Here is a 24,077-nt window from a genome sequence, read left to right as displayed (position 1 = left end):
TTTAGGAACAAGAGAAACCCTTTCCAAACGTGCCAGCCTCATCCTCATAGATTTTTTTTGGTCAAACTGTCCATCCTTCAGAAGCTCAGCTGTCACTCAGAGAAACTGCAAGCATGCATACATCAAAAAATGAATGGAGTGTGACTTTATCGTCATCAGAAGACCTCAAAAAAGCCAAAACAATGTCCCATGGGACCTTTTCTTTGTAGGCAGAGCCCACGGATGGTGTCTGAAAGTCCATTGTTGCACACCAGACAACTATTCTACAGCAATGGTCCCTCCCAAATGCCTGTCCAGCCACAGATTTGGGGTTGAGTGGCTGCACAAACCCATTAAAATCTTGCCCCCTTTTACTGACCTCAGCTGTAGTGGTACAGCTCTGGAGTCAGTAGCTCTGATGTGACAAACCACTTCCTACACACGACGGCACACTCCGGCACAGCGAGCATTAAGTTTGATTTCCTGGATAAAAGCTACTAATACCTGAACAGAGAGCAGTCTTTATTCTCTCTTGCAGAGCCAGCCAGCGAAACGATGATCTGCTGACCAAAGAGCAAAGTCCTTGCTACGCACGCAGGGTGGTGCTCCCCACCAGTCTAACCGGGCAGTAGACGGCTCCTTGGCTTGGTCGGCACCAGCCCATCACTTCTGAGAAACTTCACCATCCTCGGTGTTGCGGAGAAAGGATGTGAACAAGTCCCATGGAGCTCAAGTGCCTTTTGATGTGGCTCTTGTTTGGATCCGTCAAGGGGAACCAGCCAGGTAAAAGACTGTTTCTGCCTTTCAGGGAGGGAAAATGCGATCTGCTTTTTTTTGTGGTGGCTGCTGGAGGATGTTCGCAACATCCTGATTCCTTTCAGGTAAGGAAAGATGTTAAGAGCTTAAGGAATTTATTATTCTAAGGAAACGAGACAAATGGGGTTTGTGCCCACAAACCATCAACTGCAGACAACCCAGAGCACTACAGGATATTTTTTGTGTGAGTAATGTATGTATCCTCCAACCCATCATTGGAACAGTGGGCAGATCAAAGCAGCCTTGTGCACCTTAGGTAGGTAGCTCTTTGAATTTGTTTTTTTCCATTTTGCATATAACTTTAGGAAATACAAAAATAGACACTGAAATGTCAGTACCTCTGTAGGTAAAATTGATGGCAATGCTATGAGTTAAAAGGTGCCATCCAAGTTTTCTATGGGTACTATAGATACCAAGTATTCTTTCAGCCACACCTCCCAACTAGTAGTGCCTACAAACTGTGAACGGAGGCAGCTAATTCATTCAGCAGAATTTTACACTTTATAAATTGTGATACTGCTTATATTTGGCTTATTTATTGTGACAAGTGTGTGCACTGAGAAATGGTCTGGTGATATATTAGCGTATTTGAATTTAAACTGCTTTGTTCAGAGGGGAAAAAAAAAATCTTACGCTCTCACTGCTCCATAAATGTGATATTTCCTTCTGTATCTGATGATGATGTCGAGGTTGGGAGGTATGAGCAGAAACAAGCCTAAGTCAGGTTCTCAGATGCAATGGTACTGTTACTGCTGATGGATCACCTCTAGCAGGGCTGCGAATTTTACTAGGGGCAGGGCATCTCAAGGGAAGACTGTGTCGCTTGTAACCGAACTCGTTAATGCAGGAAGTACCTTCACAAATATTTAACCCCCAGGTGATTTTATTCTCGTTAAAGTATTTTGCCAGTAAACGCTGTACCTTTTCATTCACGGGGCATTTTCATTGCCAAATGAAGTGCTAGTGCCCACGGTGAGCGTTTAAGTGCTGCGTGCAAGAGCATCAGTGCGAGACATTCAGCCAGAGATATGTAAATAGGATCGGTTCTGGGATGAGTCAGGTCCCCTCTATCACGCTTTCTGTATTACTGTGCCTGGGACACATTGTGAGATTTCTTGCTGGCAAGTCTCATTTATCAGAAATCTTTCTGGTTTTTGGAAAAAAATTGCGTGGTGTTAGAGCAGTTGCATTTTATGCTATTTGATGTGATTTAATTCTCTGATGAATGAATAAATGCATAGCATTGCATTCTTCACTGTAAGCTCTTCTTTATTCAGCTTCCTGTATTTATTTTCAATGTCTCTCCCAATGTTTAAACATAATATTTATATATATTTTTTAAATTTCTCCCTGCAAATAATACGCTAAGGTAGAAATACCACCTTTTACCAATTTAGGGGGGTTTATTGTAGAGATGCCTGAAGTATTGTGGCTGTAAGACCTATTGTTTTTAATTCCTTAGGGGGATCAACAAGGAGATTTGGGGACAGACATAAGCAAAGAAAAGGGAAAGAGGCTAGGTCAAACTGGTCAAAAATCAAGTATGTCTCAGAACATACAGTGCTATTCATATTTTTTTGCCTTAGTCTTTTCAGCTCATCCCAGCACTGCAAGTTCAGTTTTGTAAATAGATCCTGCCATAGATGTTGTTTGCAAGAGGGATTCTGGCAAAATGCACGATCAGGAATAAATACCATTAGGGGAAAAACAAGATAAAAAGCCTTTGTTTTACAGAACAGTTTCACCAATAGATCTCAAAGCGCTTTGAGAGGGCAAAGTCCTCTGATATGTATCGAGGGAAACTAAGGCATGGGATGATCATTCATTTAGTAAAAATTAAACTACACCTTAGTGCTAAAGAAGATAAGAGAAATGCTGATTTTCTTGTGAGGAGCATCACATTTATCTCATTTACTCTGCACAGCAGCAGTGCCTAGAAGTTGCAGGCATGGATGAGCCTTGAAGTATGCTAGGTGAGGGTCAAATACAAGATAAAAGCTGGTCTGTGCTCCTACAACCTTTCCATCTTGCTATTCATCTTACAGGAATACATTGAATAGATTTGCAAGTTAAACCTGGAAAGGATTAAAACTCACAAAAGAAAGAATTTCATTCAACTGAATTTCATTCACACAAGATGGGTACCAGATCTCAGTCATTTAAATGAGAGGAATTTCTTTCCCATTATACTTGCATATTAGTGCTCGCTCCCATGGATTTGAAATGCAATGCAGAATAAATTAAAGTTGTCAAACACATACAAGTGTTTCTTGTAAGGTCACCTAGAGAGCAAATGCCTTTATAAACCTTCCAGCTTCAGTGGCCCTCAGCAGCAAAGTGCCCAATATACAGCTAAAATTAAAAAAAATTACTAAAAAAATTGTTAAAAAATTGTGATCCTGCTGAGGAAAAGCAGATGTTATGGACAGAGATCCTGCAGTATCTGCTTCTGCCTTCAGATGGAGAAATCTCCCTACATCATCAGAGATGAGATGTTATGTCCTTCCCTTTTATCACAGCAAAAATCCACTCTTTAGGAACTGCTAGAAAGCCACTACCTTTGACTTTGCTCACTATTGCCTTCAGAGTATTGCAGTTTTGGTCTCCCTGCTTTCTTCCTCGATGTTCAGCTTTGTCTCTCCTGTTTTTCCCGTTGCATTAATTGTATCTTCAGAGACCAGCTTTTGGATGTTTTCTATGCACAGTTTCCATCTCCTGACCCTGGTCCTGAATCTTGGAACAGCCTCCTCCATCTCCTCCAATGCTTCTCCAAAACTCACATTTCCAAAGTCATTCCATGACTTTCTTCACTTGAATCTCTGTTCCTCAGCCCTGCCAGGGTAGCAGCACTCTGTCATCTGCTGCTTTTTCTTTATGTTCTCCATTTGGAAAGTGCGAGCCCCCAGGTAAAGAATGAACAGCCCTCTTCATTTGGAAAAACGTTTCTTGCATTACAAGGTCAGAAAAATCATCAACACTAACAAATAATTTCCATCCTACTCCTGAGAGCTCCAGCAAAAAGCTCAATGACCACGCTAAGGCCACAAGTCAAATGAAATGAGTGTTAAAGCCACATCTGAAATCAGAAGAGTCCCACCAGACCTTTTTTCACTGTTACCCAAGACTGGGACACATGCTTGTCAGTCAGTTCAATTATTTTCAGAGAGGATATTCTCTACTGCCCTTCCAACCCAACAAAAGGCAAGGCTGAGAAAGCTCCAGCTGAAGAAAAGGATCTGAGTTTCTGCTGCTGTTTAAAAAGCCAATTTTCTTTCTCTGTAATGTGTTTTTCCCTTTAGATGAAAATACCGAAGAGGCGGGTGTTACTGAAGTCACAGATTTAAGCAAAAATGTAGCCAAACCGATTCAAAAACCAAATGTCACACCAAAACAAGGCTTTCACGTATGATATTCTTAAAACCAGACTCTGTGTTCTGCTACTATACCATGTAGCTTTACCACAGAACCAAGAAGGTTATAAACACCCAGAGTAAGAAAAACAAATGTTCTCCATTCTCCACTTCGTACATTTTCGATGCAGTGCACTGTGCTTGGGCTAATTTTCCTCCCTCTCCCTGCCTTAGGAAACACTCTCCCTCTTTGTAATGCTCCCTCTTCCAATTCCACATTTGCAGTCCAAGTCCCCAGCCCAGCCTCTCTGCCAGGGCAGGCGTGAGATTCATCTCATTTAACTTCAGGCATCTGCACCATCTTCTCTACTGAGCTGGACATGTGGACGCCCTTGATAGCCAGGGGAGAGAAAGGAGTGCTTTCAGGGCACAGTTCATCTACCAGATTGCAGATAAGGGTGCAGTGAGTCATGTCCTGTGTTCGTCTTTCTAGTGACTACACAGGGAATTGAAACGTCTGCTTTTTGTCGGGTGGGTGGCACTCAGTCCATGCCTTAGAACAGGAGTGAGTTGGTGATGAAGAGGGATAATTGTGTATGGGAAGAGGGGAGACAGATATTCAGTCAAGAAACATCTGGGTCAGCAGAAGACACATCTGCAGGCTGCTTTCCTGGGAACTCACAGTAAAGCGAGCTTTAAAATGGTATCGATGCGTTAGCTAAACCACACTAATTATTGATATGAGCATGTAAGAGCATTCTTCCACCACTGTAGCTAATAAAAAGAGAGAAGCACCTTTAGGCATTGCTTTGGAGAACTTAAGTTAGGTGTCTGCTGTCCTCTAAAGAGGTCTGCCCAGCTCCGCTTCTTACAGAAGGAGCTAAGAAGGCAGGTTCCTGAGGCTAAATTACGCTTAGCATGGGAAAGCTTAGTCCACTTTCAAACCAACTCTAGCCTTGCTGTATATAGAACTTCTTTTTGCTTTAGATTCCATGGCTAGGTCAATGGCAAACAGCTGGTTAGCATGATTAAGCCAAGAGGTAAGAGAAGTGCATGTCTTCCAAACCTAATTTTCTATGGTCCTACAAAGAGTTAATGGACAGCTCCTGCTGGTTCATATTCCAGTATATTTCCAACAGAAACATCTAGTACAGAAAACTCAGCAGGCATTGAACTGCCTAGTCCTTAGAATAGGACATGCCTCTTCTTCACTGCTAGGAATATTAAAACCCATCTCCTGCCCCATCAGGCCAATCTCTCCTCCATCACAGTTTGCATTAAAACTTGCGCCTGGTGATTTCATCTGCATTATGTTTCTGTCATTACTAGTCAGATGACTTTGTAAAATAATCTCTGTGTAGTCTACAGTATAGCTAATCAAAATCTCACAGGCCAATTACCATAAACTTCAGGTCTGCACCCCAGGCCCAGAGCTGGGATCTATTGCCAGCTTACAAATCCACATAGACAATAAATGACATTAATCAGAGGGGAAAGAAGCAGGCAGCGCTGTAGTTAGCTTGTTAACGGACCCTTTGGGAATAAGTTTTGAAGTTACAAAAAGTTCATTACCGTTTCAGTCCAGTTGCTGGTATCAATTCCTTCTCTCCACCCGTATCAGTTTCATCTTCAAGAACGTGCTCTATTTAGAGAGCACATAGTTTCAGGCAGCATATGAACCCCCAGGGCTGAATTAGCTTTTCAGGCACATCTGGATAAATGTCTTCATTTTGGCATGGTTTGATTTCTTGGTATCTCAGGGGAGAGGTTCTCTTCATCTGTGAACTAGGCAGGTGTGTGAAGTACCTGGTTTCTTCCACTACTTCTACCCAGATCTTCAGGATAGCTGGTTTGCTACTGATCCTGTCTTACCACCTTTGTATTTAGGGGAAAATTGTCCTATTTTTGCACCTTGCCTTTTTAACTTGACATAACAAAAATGTCAGCGCTGGTGACACACAGCCACATGACAGAGGAAATTCTAAGTTTAGGTTATCGTGGCATGACTCACTGTCTGTGTTTATCTAATACTAAAAATACCTGTTATCAGTTTTCCCTATTCACTTCTTCTGGACAAAAGGTGTTGTTCTGATGCCTCGTCTAACACTGCTCTGCCAACTCAGGCATGGAAGAGAAATAGGCAGGAGAGCTTCATAAATCCTAATACTGTCAGCACATCTACTATGAGCAGTTTTGCGTTGGGTCAGTAATGTATTTGAATGGGAAGCCTCAGGGAAGAAAGCCAAGCACTGAAAGAACTGACGGTGATTTAGCTAGTGGGTTTCTTTCCCCTGAGCCTACACCATGATGCTAGATGCTGAGGGCAGCCAAAAGCTAGATGCTGAGGTTAGCCAAAGGCAGTTAAGCTTTACTTAGCACATGGCAATGAACTTGCAAAAGACAGGGCATGGCAGGGTGTTCTGCCTGGCACCGGCCTCCAGTAATTCCTATGTGATATCTGACAGCTCCCACATGCCCCAAGACACCTCAAATGGCATCAGGCACCGTTGCTTAAGCAGGAATAGCAGGAATCCCACCTATCTCTTGGCTCATATAACAAGGCTTGCAGGTCTCAGAAAACTTACCAAACTTAATTTTGGGAGCACACCAGAAGATGCAATAACTACTTTTTAATTTTTATGTTTCATGGATGTCTATCATCTGAACCCACTAGTCTCCTAATTCCAAGGGCATGTTTCCATCCACTATACGATAATAGTTGAAACCGGTTCCAAAATTTCCAGAAATGCTGTAGGCACCAAAAATCCACTATTACGGGGAGAAATGCAGATTCCCAGCTGCCTTAGGAGAGCTACGTGTTCTAGCAATTCTGCAGCTGATAGCAGTGCTAAATCCCATGAACGCAATTACACCACCCTCTTCAATACCCACCACCCATTTCAATACATCATGTTAGTACCTCTAAGTGCAAAGAAATCGAGCCATAGGGCACTTTTGGGGTGTAGGAGATGAGAATGGTAGGTTGGGGCTGATGAAGCTTGTGAATGAAGGAAAGGGAGGGCAGAGGACATTGAGGTTGAAAGAGAAGGAAATAGGGATGCGCAGCACCTTGTCACGGGGATGGAGAATTGGAGGATGTGGGGAGGGAAAATGAGGAGGCAAACAAAACCCCAAGAGATTTGAAGGTGATGTCAGGGCAGTTTTTTAAACCAATACTAGCAGGAGTGTAGCCCTGGAGCAGCTGTGGAGGGAGGCAGAACGCAGAGGGAAGCTGGGCTGTGCAAAACTGGGCCACCAGAGGCTATAAGGCAGGTTACGCCTAGGTGTGCTGGCCGTTGTAAGATTTATATTTTCATATCACACCAACTCAAACGAATCAACAGACTAATTCCCAACCAGGTGTGAAACAGCAAAAAAAGCAAAGTTAATCTCCCCTAAAAACATAAAAAGTCAGAAATCTAGTCAAGGAGTAAATGTACACTGCCATTCTCTAGTTTCCTGGCTTCTTCTCATCCCTTGGCTCTTTTATCACCCACACAGCAGGAATGTTGATTTTTTTAGAGGCAAACGATGCAGTCTCCTCAGGCACAAAGATTGAATGAAGTTCTAGGGATGATTCACTCCAGAGGTCATTCCATGTAGGCAATATGATCCAGACCTCACCAGGTCTGCTTCCTCTCTGCACAGTCTTCCCATGCTATCCCGAGAGGTCCAGTGCCATGAAACACCCCTGCAAGCCTATATGCCACCATCTATGGCCTTTGCAGCTTTGGAGGATACTTATTCTTCCCTGATGGGAGTTTGAATACTGCAATTAGCTGGGACCTATGATGCTGCTAAATGTCAAAACACTGGGAGCTCTTCTGGGCAAAACTATAGCTTCCATTCTCAAATAGACTTCACTGAGTGTGTAGTCATTATAATGAGTTATTATCACATCTACCGCCACAATGCCTGGAGTCCTGGCTGATAGCTAGGACTCACTTGTGTAAGTGTGGTACAAATAGCTGGCGAACACAGAAAGTTTAGGATCCAAATGTAAGGCAAGCAAGTACAGAAGTAATACTGATCAGCATGTTGGGTGCCTACCTGTTCTTGAAAGATGAGTAAAAGACTACTTAAAGAAAAGCACCTCTGAAGATATATAAGATATTTAAAGACAGTGAAGAGGAATAATGGCAACTTGAAATGTCCATATTCATGCAAGGCTTCTCCAAGTGCAAGGACTGGTACAACAATAAACCCCAAAGCTGATGACTTTGATAGCAAACACGTTGATGAGTTGGTCTAGCATGGGAAAAGAAGCCAATGTTTTGAAAGGATATGGTTGATAAGGAGAAAGTTCTTGAAAATGGGAGTGAAATATTTGACATGACAGTGAAGCAGCTAGAAGTCAACAGAGGGAGGCAAACAAGGTCACAATGAGACGTAGGAAATTCATCTTTCCAAGCGCTTTCTGGATCAGAGATAGGAATGTGGTTGTAAAGGCCAAAGAAGTAGATACTGCAATGGTTTAGATGTGAGAAGAGAGAAATGAGAGTGATGTGGATGAAATGAAAAGGTTGGATTCTAGAAGTGTTGTGTGAGATGCAGCTGCAGCATGGATGTGTTGATCCAAGAGCACCAGCATAGTGGGTATTGCTCGCCATCACCCATGGGCACCATTTCTGCACAATCCCTATCTGATGCGTCCAAGTTCAGAAGAACCTTAACTTCATTTGATCATCGATTAAAACAACAGTTGCCCTTTATGATGAGTAGGCTAAATGTTGTGGGTTTTCTGAAGAAGAGACTAAAGAGTTGTAGGTTTGAGTGCCTCGTGCTGAGATTCAGATCTGCAGTCTGCTTCAAAGAGGCTTTTGAAGTCTTGAGGGAAACATGCTTTTAGCTTTCAGGGAAAGTGAGAGTACATGATCTCAACTTGCTGCTAATCTGATAACTCTTTAATTTTAATCACCCTGACAGTCTGTGGTAAACCATGTGGTTAACTATTTCGGGTACAGTCGCTTGTCTCCAAGCCACAGTCTGATGTAGTTTACAAGGCAAACCCTTTGATTACACAAAGATACAAGGGGATTAAAATATCCCTTACGCAGTTTAGCTGTTAAGCCGCTCACAATACTTTTCATTGTTGCCTTCTTCAAACTTTGTGACTTTTATTCAGTGGCAAGATAATGGAAAGTAAAAAGGGCAGAAAATATCAAGGCAAGAAAATGATGGGTGGCTCTGAAAGAAAAGGGCATCACAGGACTGGGTCTGGGAGTCACTGACTGGGTTGCTGTAGGCAAGGCATGGCTTTGTTTCAAGGAGAAGGCACTTTGGGAGTCAAGGACAGATGCCAAACGATGAACAACTATCAGGGATTCAAGGCTCTTTCACAGTCATTCTTGCTGGTTGCTAAGGCTGCATTAATTACGGCTGCAGAAAATGTGAAGACATGATGATGAAGGAATTTAACTCGTAATAGCTGTTACTATTATGCATAAGTATAAAGGGCCACAGATCATGCACCGAAAGATCCTGAATGCCAGCCCTGATGCAACCAGCCTGTTTTATCTTTGAATTTCTCAGCCTTTAGGCCTTAAATAATCATTAAGTAGTGCCTTTATCAACTTCTGGGTCTCCAGCTCAGCTTCAGTGGGCTTTTCAAGTGCACTGAAACGATCTAACTTAATTCCTTCCAACTGATTGAGACGTATATTTAGATGTGATTTGCTGATGACACAGCACTTCACGTCCTTGTTTTGGGACAAGTTATATTTAGGTTTGCAAACTTATTTCACAGTAAGCTGCATTTTGGTGTGCTCAGACTGAACCGAGACTCTACTCCCCTTTCCGATGTTTGCAACTTTTAATGGCTTAGTTTTGCTTATTATGCCTCACTCCATAGAGCGAGGGCTGCACACTCTGGTGCAGGCAGCAGCTCTACAATGTGATTGTATACAGCTTCATTAAGAAAATGCTGGTAGTGTTTCATGTTGCCCATCCGCTGGGTGCAGAAAGAAAGGGCTCAACAGCCTGCTTCAGGCAGGAGGGGCAGGAGCAGGCAGATAGGCCTGGTGCCTCCTACCACCGCTCCCAGCTGCTGCGGAACATCCTTGCTCCAGCATCCTTTCTCTTCTAAAAGAAAGACAAGGGAGTCTCGTTGGCCCCTCCTAACTAAAAAAGTCTAGACAAATACAGGCTTCATGTCACTTGGTGGAGACACTCACAAGGGATTTTTCTGCACCCTGAACAAACCTGTACTTAAAAAAATCAATGGCAACAACTAACTCCAACGTGAAGAAGGCTTTGGATGGCGGGATTGTTCTAAAATTAAAATGAAAAATGTTCACTTAAAATAACTAATAGTTTTGCCAGACACTCAGAGCCCCTCCTTGGCTTAGAGACAATCAAAGAAACAAAGCTTTGCTACCCTCATGTTCCCTTCATGACATCCAGTTTCATCCCTCAGCTGTGATTTCAGCCCTGTGGCTGGGAGCAGAATTAGGCTTACTTTGCTGAGCTCTGGGCATGATCTGGTATTGATAAGACAGAAAGATGTGGGAAGTCCTCAGTGAATAAGGTAGATGCACAGGCTGTCCTGATTCTCAGGCTTTCTCTTTGCAGAAAAATGCCCACCTCTTCCAAGGACCAAATTTGCTGATATTACTGCTGATACATATGCACTGGGGACCAGACTGTATTATGAATGTGACAGTGGCTACAAGCGAAGAAGTGGACAGTACCCGGGAATTAGGTGTCAGAGTACACAGCATGTTGCTTCTTGGGTCTACAAGGAATTTGAATGCATTAGTAAGTGATTATTGTCCTTTTACTACACTTGTAGAGGTGTTTTTCCAATGAGTTAGTCTGTGTAAGACACATCTGGGCATTGCTCTAACAAATTATCTTTTGTGCTTATCTTTGCAAATTGGAAATTGCAACAATTCTATCCTGCCTCTAAAAGTTTGGGTGCTCTGACTTTGCTCCGCTATTCATCCTGCTGTAATTCAGCAAATATAACTTCTCCCACAGATGAGACAATTTTGTTGTCAACGGCTCCCATGATGGAATTAGATTTTACACAGAAGCCAGAAAACAAAACAGAGAGCCCTGCACCCCAGAGGCGAGAAAGCCTTTCAGAGTTTGACCAGAAAGGTAGGTAAGAGCCCATTCATTACTGTGATGCTTCTTCCACTGATTTCCATGGAAGCAGTGTAAGAATTATAAGTAATTTTTAATTATTTTGACAGGCAGAGAGAAAGAAACAATTGCTATAATACCTAGGCTGAACAAGTGATACGGTGTAAGTGAATAAGTATTTTATATCCTAACAAAGAATTAGGAAGGCTTGTTATATCCTGCTTGTCTACTTTTTGCAAGAACACAAATCATGTTTCAAGAACATAAGCAGTAGATAAAATCTATCTGCTTTAACCATGTGCTGCCTTGTGATCCCACAGATTTTTGTGGTCCTCCCAAGACTATTCCACATGCCTCTTTAAGCCAGAACGCCCATTATTACCTGGAGCAAGTATTACATTTCAAATGCCAGAGCGGTTACGATAAGCAATCCCCCACCTCTGGCACCAGCACGTGCAAGAAGGTGAATGGCAAAATCATCTGGACCCATCTTGACGTGCGATGCACCAATGACAGTGATGGGTGGCCGACACAGATTATTACACCAGGTAAGATGGTTGCTTTGGCATCACATTGGTGTCATGACCTGCTCATGTAGGGTCCAGAACCCCCAACTCAGCACATGAGTCCTAGGGAACAACCTGCTTGGGGTTCAGGATGGAGAGATCAGTGACCTCAGGGCTCTGACACTGATGGAGATGTCATCTCTGACTGATGGAGATGACATCTCTGGGGAGGACGTAGCTGCGTCCTACTTTTGTCTTGGGTGTCCTTTCATACTAACTGCAAAATTGCAGGAATTTGTGAGCAGATAGAGCCACTCTCTCATATACTGGGAAGAAAATAGTAGAATAAGCCTTCTCTTTTTCCTGCCTCCCAGCAGCTATAGGTCATCTATTGTCACTTCACAGTAAGGTACTCCAAAAAGTATATCTAAGCATCTCTCATGATTGCTCAGGGTTTTAGGATCCAGAGTTTAGCTAGTCCATAGCTAAACCTAAGTGATGTGGCTCGGTTCTTAATTTAACACCTAGGATGCTGTTTTGAACAAAGAGACAGCAAAAAGCCCACCAATATTGCACCGTAGCCCTTATGGACCCAGATTCAGCAGGACATGCACTACTGCAGTCTGGCAGCTGGAGTTTCACTGCTCAGGGAACAAGCAGGGCTCTCAAGTGAGGCTGTGGAACGTCTACCTCTTGCTTTTATGCCCTTAGATAGGTTAATGCAAGAAAAAAGACCTTCATGGCCTCTACCCCACACAAATTACCCACCTTTTCTGATGGCATCTCTCCTAACTCTACAATGCATGAGTTCAATATGCAGAGAGAAAACAGAGCCCCTTTCCCAAGTATCTGTGATATCACTGAGGGTCTTGGCCCCTTTCTGGGTGGCAGGCAGAGCCATTGTAGGTGGACGGAGTCAGATGTCCACCACCTCTGCTGTCCTCAGGCTTTCATTATCTTCCCAACCTCCCCTGAGGTAGGGGAGTGCTGTGGGCTGAATTTTACAGGCAGCCAATGCAAGGTCAACATGAGAGGACTTTTCCTACCAACTGAGGGTGGAAAAATCTGATTTTCACCAGTACTTGGGCCTTTTAGAGGAAATTAATCTTGCAGAACTGTAGACATCTATTGCATAGATGCCTACATCTGAGTTGGACTGCCTTTATAACTGACAGATGGGAATAGGTGTTGACGGTGCTGTGTTAGCTGCCGTATTTCACGTCTATTTTAGCATGGATGACTTGCATCCTATAAAAACTTGTTTCTCCCCAGTGGCTATAGCAGATCCCAGGTAACTATCATCTCAGAGGCCACGTCTACATAACAGTAGGTGAGATGAATGCCAGCCCTTGTGACCCATACCAGGCCATATGGTGGAGCAGGATGGTTTGGGCAGGCCTTTTGCATGCAGATGACCTCTCAGGTGACACTTGGCCATCGTTGCCTCTCCTTGCTGCTCTGACTGCAAGAATGAATCACCTTACTCACTGGACACACTCTTTCAGCATTAACCCAGGACTTTCTCCCCTTCCTTACAGATCCGTCTGTTTCCTTGGGATGCCCAGTTCAGTGTGTTCCAGATACAGCAGTCACAATTTGTTCTTTGGTCTTGCCTCCTCCTTCACAACAGTCACTTTTTTTCCATTGATAATTTCACTGGTACTATCAGGATGAAGGAACTTCTTGCTATGATGGAAATAATCCATCAACATACCAGTCCTAGAAAATGATACAACCTATTGAATAGTCAGAGATTACAAATATTTGAAATTTTAAAGTTAGGATTATGAAAGACATGAGAATGGATGATGAAATAGGCCATCTTGGCCTTTAATTCAACAGAATAATTCCAGTTTCCTGCAAAAGTACACTCAAACCTGACCAAGGTCAGGTCTTTGTAATTAGTGCACCAAATATTTATTCCCCCCAAATGTTGCCTTTCTCTTTGTTATGATGTGATGTCTTTTATGGGGCTGGATAAGGGATATCCTCCCCTTTCTCAGTTCTCCCCCCAGCATTCAGCACAAAGAGATTTATCAACAGACCACTCTTACAGGACCTCCTGTTAAAAATCTGTCCATATCTCATACTGGCTCAAGTTCAGAGCTTCCTTTTCAGGATAAGGGAAAAATTAAATTAATTTCTTGCACCAGGGAATTTTTGGCTTACATTTCTGGGGAAAAAGAGGTCCTGTTTGAAGCCATGTTTCCAAATCCTAGCTTGGCACCTTGAAAGTCAACCTTCCCAATTTCATATGAGCTGGATCCCATTCCCTGGAAGATACAGTTCACTTCATGCCCACCATTAACAGATATCAGATCAGCACATATGTTGATATCCAGGCTGGAAACATCTATTGATGGCCAAGAAACAAACATGGCAATTATTAAGTCTTCTGTGCAGAGGGAGAGCTGTCAGACTCTACCCTCGTCACTGCTTCGATGTTGGAACGAGCTGGCTCTTTGCCTGACTCTATCCTCATCACTGCTTTGATGCTCTTCACTAGAAAAGCAAATCGATACAAAAATCAAGAATTTCTCTCTCTTCATAGGTTCGACTCATCCACCCTTTTCCTCATCTGCGATACTGCCAGTGACAGGTATGCCATTTTGTTAATTGGACTCAGACTTCACTCCATCCCCCAGAGAAGTTACTTTGCCTTTCAATTTGCTGTTCTACCAGAGAGATCCATATCTGTTATAAGAGCTAATAAATACACTGCAAGACACATCTATGTCCTTGTATTGGGTGAGAAGTCAGTAAGAAAAGTGTAAATAGAGACTGTTTAAGCACTTAAGATTTTTATAAGGAAGTTTTCAAATACTCATAAGGGATGTAAAAGAAAATAGATCTACCAAAAGTCTAGTTTTTAAATGAAGCAATTTTCAGATTCTTTCTCTGAGACTTTCTGTGAATTCAGTGAATAACTTCAACTGGAAAAAACCAGGAAAAAATGTAAATATTTAAATGATGTGTTTCTTTCACATTTTCCAAGGAGTAAAAAAAGATGGGCAAATAAAATATTTCCTCACAGCTAAACTGATGCGTTTCGATCAGTCTGAAGAGATTTTTCTTCTCCCCCTTCCCTATCTTCCATTTAGCCATTAGCTGCGAAAATAGAAATTGTCTCTTACTGTGCATACATTCAAGACTTTGTACAAGGGCTCTTGATTCCAGCTGGAGTCTGCTGACAACTGTGGCGCACATTATAATAAGGAGGAATAATGGAGTGAGATAAAGGAAGGGAAAGAGGATTGTTGCAAACTATGCCAGAACCGCAGCATCAGTAGTCCCTGGTTATTTGGCTGCGGTCAATCTCTAGTTGCCCAGGTGCCCTCTGGCTGGGTCCTGTTTGCCCCAGGGAGGAAAGCCATGGGGCAACATGGAAGAACTCTTGCCTCTGGGCATAGGGGCAACATGAGACCCTATCCCAGCTCTTGCCTGTTTCTCCCAGTTGGAGTAACTGCAATAATTAAGATAACACCAGGTGCTAACCATGTTGATTTTCTGTTTTAACAGATATCTTTTTTGTTCTGCTTATCATTCCTGCTGTCTTTGTGTGACTCACCAAGCAGAGAAGACGGTAAGTGGGACGGAAGCAGGAAAATGTGAAATCTAAAAAAAAAATCCCTAGCAGTGGAAGATCAGCCATCTCACTATTGCACTGCTTAGACTTCTGAATACCTTCTTTGGAATTAAATAAATGACCCTGGATTTTGGGTTGTTTGGTTCAGCTATTAAATACTGGCATAAGAAAAGAAGGAATCAGAGCTTTTGAAATCAAAAAGCATGCTTGCTTTGTCCCAGTCATTGTGGAACTCAGAATGGCAGTTCAAATAACGAGTGGAAAATTAATCCTGTGGGGAAATTAGGGTTAATTATGCAAATATGTTGGTTTCAGATAGATTACGCAATCAATCTTTTTCTCTCTGGCTAACCTGTGGGAAGTCTGGTGGAGCATACGCCACCACAACCACGTAATTCTTCTTCCTTCACCCTCCTGATTTCTCAGTCACATCATGACACCTTTGTACTTCAAACTTATTTTAGTCTGGCCTCCTCACTGTTTCTATTACTACACTGAGATGCACCAAGGCTCCTCCTGTTCACAGGCTCCCCAGCCTACTTAATCCAATTTGACATTTGGGAGTTCTTCTTTTCTCCTCTCTCTTTGCTAATCCTCATCCCCATTTCTCTTCATGCTCCTTACTAAGTTCTGATGGGCTCTGCTTCTCAGCTAAATGGGGATTTTTCTCGAAAAGGAGGAGGGGAGGACCTTGTGAAACCACACCAGCAGTGTTGTTTTGCTAGTTCACGATAGGATAAAGCCATAGAAAGTGTAGACAATGCATTGAAACATGTTTTAGTGAAGATGGTCAGCCATGGTGCAGATTGCCTTTGCGGGATTTCTGAGAATATGATAGGTGAGAAATTGTCAAGAATGATCGACATTTCACTGGCTCTGTGGTGGAACAAATGATGAGATGGCTGATACCAGGTGAAATAGTAACTGAGACCCTAAGTGGTGTCTTCTGCAAAAAGTACTGTGTGGTTTCTTGTAGTAAATATAGAAGAAGCCATGGAAAACCTGCCTCTTCCCAGCTGCACTAAAGTCTTTTTCCTTCTGTAGAGAAAACTTCTTAGGGAATTGTGGCATTCAGATCCAAACTCATGAAATCGATGACCTGCCACAGAAGAAACCAGTGACAGATTGTACCAGCGACTCCAAGACCAGCAGTGGCAAATGAGGAGGAAGCCTGGACGCTCAAATCCAACACGTGAAGGAGGCAGAAAATATTACAGCCTAATTCTTCTGGGGACACAGCAATTTTGCACCTACAGAGTGCAGGTAGAGGGATTGTACCCCATCACGGACAGACAGGGAAAGAGCCCTGCCTGAAACTGCTTCCCCAAAACACTTCTCCTCCTCCCGCCATATAGCAGATGTATGGCTAATATAACCGCAGCCTCTGCCGAGCGACCAGCTGTACATATGGACCACTCACCCAAGTACGTTTGATGATGGCACCGTCATCACAGCCCGCATGCCTCCTTCCCCGCAAAGAGAGATTCTGGATGGCTGATGTCCCCCCATCCCTTCCCTACCCAGACAGGTCAAATGCAGCCAGTCACACTTTTCTCCTCCTTACACTGCTCCTCTTGGAAAAGGAAATCAAACACATTTACCCTCTGCACGTAAGCTGAAGATCTTACTCCCTCATGGTTCACTATACACATGCATTTGTCATTGCCCTCTTCTTCCCAATTATTTTGGACCAGCCCCTTCCACAGCAGTTACTACATTATTCCTCCAGCTCAGAAAAGGATGCTGCAGATTGTGGCAGCTGATTAATTTGACAGCTCCTTCGTAGCTGCAGAGCACCAAAGAACCTAGCGCAAAGGCATTTGAGGACAGACTCAAGCATCCACGATACTTGACACATATTATTAGGAATTTGTGAAGTCTGAGTAGTCTTCTGCCTCTCTTTAGCCACGTTCAGCCTGGCAGGATGGGGTTCACCTGATAAAATGCAAGCATCTCTGTCTGAGGCAGACAATGGGGAGGAATAAGTCCCTTTAGAGGGCTGTTCGCCTCACCCTATTGCCTATATATGTGTGTATGTGCATATTTATTTATTTATGCCACATATACACACACAGAGATGTATATATACAGGCCAAATGACTCATGGTCTAAAGGCACCTGTTTCTCTGTATTGACTCTAAACGATGCCCAGATTGACCAGACTAGCTATAGATGCTTACATAGCATATGACAAAAGCAAAATGGGATGAATCCCTTCCTCGTAATTCAGGAGGCAGGAGATCTTAGTGTAGTTTTCTATTTTGTGATAGAGTGTATGTGTCATTGTTTTACTGGTTTGTATTCCTGTTGAGTTATTCTCACTCCATAGCCTTGATATTTATACTTCCCCTGGCTTTTTTAATTCCTGTTGGAATAGGACTTATTTGTACTACGTATCTTTATAAAGATGGATATGTAATGGTCTATTACATGCTGTTATTATGTCTGGAAGCAAACAACAATCTGTATTCACGCAATAGATGATAGGTTTTCACACCTGTCAGCTGCTCTGAAGGCTGCAAGCAGTGCTACTAAGCTTTTCTGCTTCATTCGGTCGATACGTATTACTTATTGCTAACATACCTCCGTTAACTGCTGCAGTTAGGCTGGCATGGTTTGTCCTGCTCAGGGCATTTCACTGGAGAAGGCAAATATTTCATCTGCTCCTAGCATGCACATTTTTATGCAGATAACAAGAGCAGAATCATATGTCTTCCACTGCTCCAGTGGTTTTTCCTCCTTTTCCTAGCCAGCTTGGCTCAGGGGCTCTCTCTCCACATTTTGCCTTCGTTTCTTGGAAATTAAGGGAGACACACTGCTAGTAAGGGACCTGTAAGCAGTAGTGGGTTACAGACTGGACAACTATTATGGGTTTTAATTTTTCTAGCTATTAATACTATAGAGAGGCTGAACCCAGGTCACCTCTAGCATGGGAGCTGTATTTGTTCTTTATCGGGAAGCTGTAACTCTCAGCTGAGCTGTACTTTACCTCTCGGTAGGGCTTGTTGGCCCTCGGGGGAAATGTTTGTGTCTGAGGCTTGAGCCTTCAATACAACAAGCAGAGAGCAAGTAGAAATCAGTAGGACCCATCGCTGGAAGAGGCTGTGGCCAAAGGGGCACTGTCACTGTTGTGCTTTCTCCATGGCCACTCTCATTTGTTTACATGAGATCTGGTGGTTGGTATTTTTATTTTGTAGACTTTGATTTCCTCAGCATGAAACAACTAATAAACTATAACAATAAATTGTTCTGGATATTTGAAAGGCAGCTTGTTCTTCTTGCTATTGATCTCAACTTTGAAAAATACATGATTTATTTTCCGTTACCCTCTCATTTTAGCAAAAGGTATGACAAACTCAGGAACGTGTTACAGGAAGGTTTATTCTGAAGACCTGTGCTAAAGCTCACACGTGTACTGTCACAGCTAACCTTTAAAATGCAGGAGGAAACTAAAAATATTTGGGCACAAGGATCTCTGGCAAAGATGTCTCCAAAACAGATAATAGAAGCAATTAATAGATTTTTACAATCTAAGGGCAGTGCAGCTCCCTTAACCCTAACCCATCCCAAGGGGTGGAAATACACATACTCTTATACCATGGCCGGGAACCCAAGTGTGAGGAAATGTGTTTTTCCAGAAGTCTGCAGTGTAAGAATCAGCTTGCACATTGCAATGTGTCATCATATGTGCCTTCATACGGGCATCTCCATGTGAGCTGGTCCCATCACAGTGGAGATAAGAGTAGTCTAGAGACACTCAGCTATCAAATGCAGGTGTCCACCCAGGTTTAATAGTTTTCCAGACCCCACGGACCATATCAACCATTGACTCTACTGGGAGGTCAGACAGCAGCTCATACAGAAACACCTACAGATTGATCTGGTTGCCTAAAGATAGGTGTCTGCCATGATCTGAGACACCCAGGGGTGTTGGAGACATCTACATAGGGCTGGAAGCTACAACACAGGACCTATGGGAGGCCTGTCCTCCTCTGCATGGGTAGCTGGGAGCCAAGCAGCATGATTTGTTTGTGCCCAGCCTGCAGAATTACCCCCACGTGTAAACACCTACTATAAGACTTCCCAATAAGTGAGCCGGATCCCAGCCCTAGAAGTCATGAATACTTGCAGAATCTGTCACTCACCTTTGTAAATGCATCGCTGAAGAAACCTGATAAAAACATTTCCTGCCACGCTAAGAAAAAAAAAATTCTTAAGTTTAAATGTAAGCAAGTTTTTTTGGTTGCAATGACAAATAAAAAATAATAATAGGTGGGGATGTGATGCACAAGTACTGTTCAGTGGCCAAAAATGGCCCGTGTCTTAGACAATTTAGACAGTAGATATAAGGCAAGGTTGAGAAGGAGTGCAAGGAGGCAGCAAAACAGTACAGATCTGCCTCTCAGTCACAGACTTAACACTCCAGCTACTTACATATTTTCTAGATCTAATTTTTCTGTAGGAATAACAGCATGGCAGGGCAAATATGTGCTCACCTGGGGAGTATAAAGGCATGTGAGCAAAGACTTCAGGACTCCAGCAAGCACCAGCTCCACCAGTCATTTCCAGGTGTCTAATTATTTTCTCCTCCAGTCTTTCTGCAGAAGAAATTTGGGGAAGATATTCCCTAACTAGATTTCATTTTGAAAGCTGTGGCATACATACCCACACCAAATATGACCCTTTCTGTCAAGGTGTCATCCCAACTGGGGGAGGTCCATGAGGGAGGAGGGTGCAGTCCACGGCTGCAGGGCAAAGTACTGCCGCGTAAACGGTTTGGGGCTTTTTTCAAGAAACGAAACTGGTCCTTCTTCCCTGCCACCAACCTCCACCATCCTCTGTCTTCCTAACACAGCCCTTCCAACCACCCGACGTACCGCCAGAACCCAGCTGTGCAACCCCCAAGAAGCCCAGCAGGGATGAGGGCTCCCAGACGAATGCTCGGACTCCCGCGATTTTTGGAGAGGCTCCCGGGGAGATGTCACCGTAGGTGTCCCCCAGGAAACCTCCCACCTCCACGGGGAAGCTGGTGGCAGCACGGCTGCAAGCTGACGAGAAAGTCGATTTCGCTCCGCGGGTCTGGGGCGGGAGGTGGGTATCAGAAACACCCTGCTTCAGCGTTTCCAGACCAAAATTCTCAGAATTTCCATTTCAAGGGGAATTTGGAAACTCTTGGGGTTTTGTTCTGATTCAGACTGAAACCACATTTTGAAGCGACAAAATTTCCTGTGCATGAGGAGCCCTGTTTTCCAGCTCGCTCTGCTCAAAACCAAAGGTTTCTCTCTCCTCCAACTTTTAGTGTTTTCATGCTGCTCAAACTCCCTCAATCCTTGGTAAAGTTCTGATTTAGGGCAGTGTAAGAGGAAAACAATAAAACTGAAGGTTTTTATACTCTCCTTTTTAGCCTTAAGTTACAATGCACAGTAAAATGAAAATAATTCTATCTTTGTTTTATGGATTGGAAATGGGGGCACTGAGGTGACTTTGTAAACCAGTCTCAGTCCCGGTCCTGTGCTCTGAACATTCAGCGTAAGATCGCAAAGCCCCAGGAGTAAATTGCTATTTACAGTTTACGCATGTAGCAATTTGTTAAACCAAGTCTTCATTTACTGAATGAAGAAAATGTGAGCAGGTTACTCAGAAAGATATTAGATTCAGGTAACATAACTGGTGAAGGAGATGCGGTTGTGCAATTTGTCAGAAACAGAGTGCAAATTTACATTATAAGTACTTTACAGAAGCCAAGGTGATGCTTAGAAAACAAACATTAGTTCATAGCAGGAGACCTGGCATCTTGGATCTGAAAATATTAATCTCCCTGATATCATTATGGCATGTGGAAAAAAAAGTATTCCCAGCAAATATCCTGGGAATTATGTAAAATAGTACAGACACAGCACAAAGCCTTTCAGTATGAACTCAGCACGTGTTTTTCCTATTCCCTCTCTTCCCCAGTTTAAAATCTTATTAATTCCCCCACATCAGATCTAAGATGTCTGTTTTAATTCCTGCTGAAGCTTTCCTCCAAGCCCAGTTTGTGGCTGGTCTGGCAGAAGTTTTTCCTTTTCCTCGTCTACTCATTTACTACCTCTATGCAAATATGTTCAATGACCCAGTTGTTTTCACGGTGCCATTCCCCTTTTATAAGCTCTCAACAGACTTTTCTGCTATCTCAAACCTCTAATTCATATACTCAGGGCCCTTCTGTTTATCCCACACTGCATTTTGCTCTAGAAGTTGCTGACTATGATTTTAACTCTTTGATTCAAGAAAGACAAGACAGAAGATGCTGTAGAGATGCAAAGATCCGTGATTCGTTGTTCCTCCATTTAACTGGCCAACAATAATATTTCACATATTTGGATGAAGAATGAAGAGGAGGAATTGTTTTGCAAGTCTCCAGGCTTTCCAGATTATTTGGTGACCTTGCAACAACAATGCGTAACATGTGAAAATAGAGATGTTGCTTGTTTTTCAATAAACTGAACATTCCTCTCTTCTACTAGCTCCCAGCAAGAAAAAGCAGTTAGGTCAATGGAAATGATACTTTTTTTTCCTTTTTGTAGATCCACGTTTAACTGAAGGCAGGAAATTCCCAGTGGGACCTCCTGTGAGACTCAGGAAGGACCCTCATGGCTTTGAGCTTCATTTCCCAGGAAAAAAGCCTGTCCCTGCAGGGTGAGATTAAGAGATGGGCACCCCCCTGGGCAACCAGCTAGGAGATCAGCTTGGTCGTACCACAAACAGCACGTGTTTTGCTCAGAACCACGCACAGTACATCTGTTGCCTGCACAAAAGAGATGACAGGGAGATCAAATAGCCTCTGCCTGCCTGACCCAGCAGATGGACATGGCATGTCCTTCGTCCAGGAGATGGCAAAGCCCCACCAAGGTGCTCCCAGCCTGCCTTCCCCATGTGGCAGCCCGAGACGCACCCAGAGAGCTTTACAAATAAGCATATTGTATTTACTCTTGCGAAATGTTATAGCTGCTCAAAATCCGGATGCACCAAAGGAGTTTTGCTCAGCTGCTTTCTCAAGCAGAGGCTAAATGATGCCACTCTCTTGATTTTCTTGTTTCCTTCTTTTTTTGGGACAGGATGTGACAACATGTTCAGTCCAAGGAGTTTGAACCATTGGCGTTTTTGGAAAAGGACTAAGCAAACTGCACCATCCAGCCCTTTGCAGTGAAGTGAGCTTAGACAGCGGCAGGGCCCTCTGCAAGCTGCGTGCCCATTCAAACAACCCCAGCGAGCGACGCAATGAGCAATAGGGCTAACGAGGTTGAGCTCCCAGCATCCCCTCACAGCTCCTGGGCAAAATAATTTTTCCTTTGTGTCTAAAATACCAGCAACCCACTAGTGCCCACGGCTCACCCCAAAAATGGACGGACACAGAGCAAACTGCAAAATTACCTTCCCATCTCAGTGCAGGTGTATCTTCCCAGCGGACAGAGGAGCTTCCCATCCCACCGGGGGCACACACATGATGCATGGACCGGCTCTGGGCTCACCAAATTCCCCGTTCATAGCCTGGGTCAGCAGCAACCAGAGAAAAATCACAGATGAAAGCTGCCTAAGAGGATGCTCCTGGAGCTGGGGACCACAGTGCTGGGGCAGCCCTCTGCTCAGCTCCAAGCCAGGGTGCTGTGTGAGGCACCTTTGGCATCTGCTGGAAGGCAGCCCCCAAGCTGATTCATTTAATTTTTTTGGCTTCCTAGGTGTTTTACATGCATGCTGTGGAAGGGAGAGCATTTCTGGGTACTGCCAGGGGAAAAGGTCCTGGGGAGAGCGCGGGGAGCTGATGGAGGGGTGACTCACAGGGGTGGTTGAGGAGCAGGGGATTCCAGCAGAGGCTGGAAAGCGGGGGCGGTGGGGCACGGGATGGGCAGTGGTGAGGATGAGTGTGGTTTCAAGCCCCAGCAGGCATGAGGAGGTGGGTGAGCGAGTCAGAGGGAAGCCCCATGAGCAACACCAGAGGTGTCTGCAGAGGTCCCTCAACCTGCAATAGCACTGATGGTTTCACCCCATCAGTGGTCTGTGTCAGCGTTTGGACGAAGGAGCAAAAATCCATTGGGGCAGGGGACCTGGGACTGCAGGGGCTACCCAGCAAAAGGGGGATGTGAGTGATGTTCCTACCTCGTCCTCCTACAAAGCAAAATATTCTCCCACCACACTGAGCAACACAGCTGGCACAAGCAGCTATTGCTGCTCTCACCACGGCAGCTGGAGATGACAGGAGCAGAAGTCTGCGGTGGGAGCTGGTTGCCTATGCTCAGGTGTCCAGAGACACTGGAGATGCCCTTGGAGAACTGGTCTGGCCTCTGGCTGCTGGCCCAGATGGGTGCGGGTGTCCCCCAGGATCCTACAGCAGATCAGCCAGCCCCACTGGATGTCTTGCAGACATCAGGGCATCTCGAGTGGCCCGGGATGCCTCTACTTATGCAGCTGAGCCACACCTGGATCTCTGCTGGCTGCAATCAGAGCTCAGGCACTCAGCACCCACAGAGAAGCCTGCATAGAGGTGTCTGACTCTGCACCTGAAGCCCTCCCCATGTCTCTGTGCAGCCTCCAAAGAGGTTTGTCCTGCATGAGTGATGAGACCCAGTAGGCTGATGAACAGCTCCCAAGCTGAGAAGTTCAGGCTCAAGCTGGTATCTCTGTGAGACAGTTCGTATGAGTCATTTGCACCATGATCCACTTTGTTCATGCACACTCATAGGAAAAGTAACTGGAGTCTGACGGTGACGCTTTTGT

At 44.0% G+C, this 24,077-nt stretch overlaps 1 protein-coding gene across 1 annotated transcript; it reads left to right on the top strand.

Annotated features, from left to right (window-relative positions):
• The first annotated feature begins 505 nt into the window (after positions 1-505).
• IL2RA (interleukin 2 receptor subunit alpha) lies at positions 506-20,357 on the top strand. The gene is made up of 8 exons (XM_069801549.1): positions 506-762; positions 10,716-10,901; positions 11,124-11,246; positions 11,552-11,779; positions 13,276-13,325; positions 14,270-14,336; positions 15,313-15,320; positions 20,179-20,357. The coding sequence occupies exons 1-8, from the start codon at positions 702-704 to the stop codon at positions 20,311-20,313; spliced, it is 858 nt and encodes a 285-aa protein (XP_069657650.1). The 5' UTR covers positions 506-701; the 3' UTR covers positions 20,314-20,357.
• The last annotated feature ends 3,720 nt before the right edge of the window (positions 20,358-24,077 follow it).

This window comes from Haliaeetus albicilla, chromosome 14 (genome assembly GCF_947461875.1).
Source record: "Haliaeetus albicilla chromosome 14, bHalAlb1.1, whole genome shotgun sequence".
NCBI classification, from domain to species: Eukaryota; Metazoa; Chordata; class Aves; order Accipitriformes; family Accipitridae; genus Haliaeetus; species Haliaeetus albicilla.
This window is presented reverse-complemented; position numbering and strand designations above follow the sequence as displayed.

Excerpts from the sequence above, each read along its gene's own strand:
- IL2RA (XM_069801549.1), top strand. The coding sequence starts at position 702 with ATGGAGCTCAAGTGCCTTTTGATGTGGCTCTTGTTTGGATCCGTCAAG. Across the intron at positions 10,902-11,123 it reads CAAGGAATTTGAATGCATTA|ATGAGACAATTTTGTTGTCA; the intron begins GTAAGTGATTAT and ends CTTCTCCCACAG. Across the intron at positions 11,247-11,551 it reads TTCAGAGTTTGACCAGAAAG|ATTTTTGTGGTCCTCCCAAG; the intron begins GTAGGTAAGAGC and ends GTGATCCCACAG.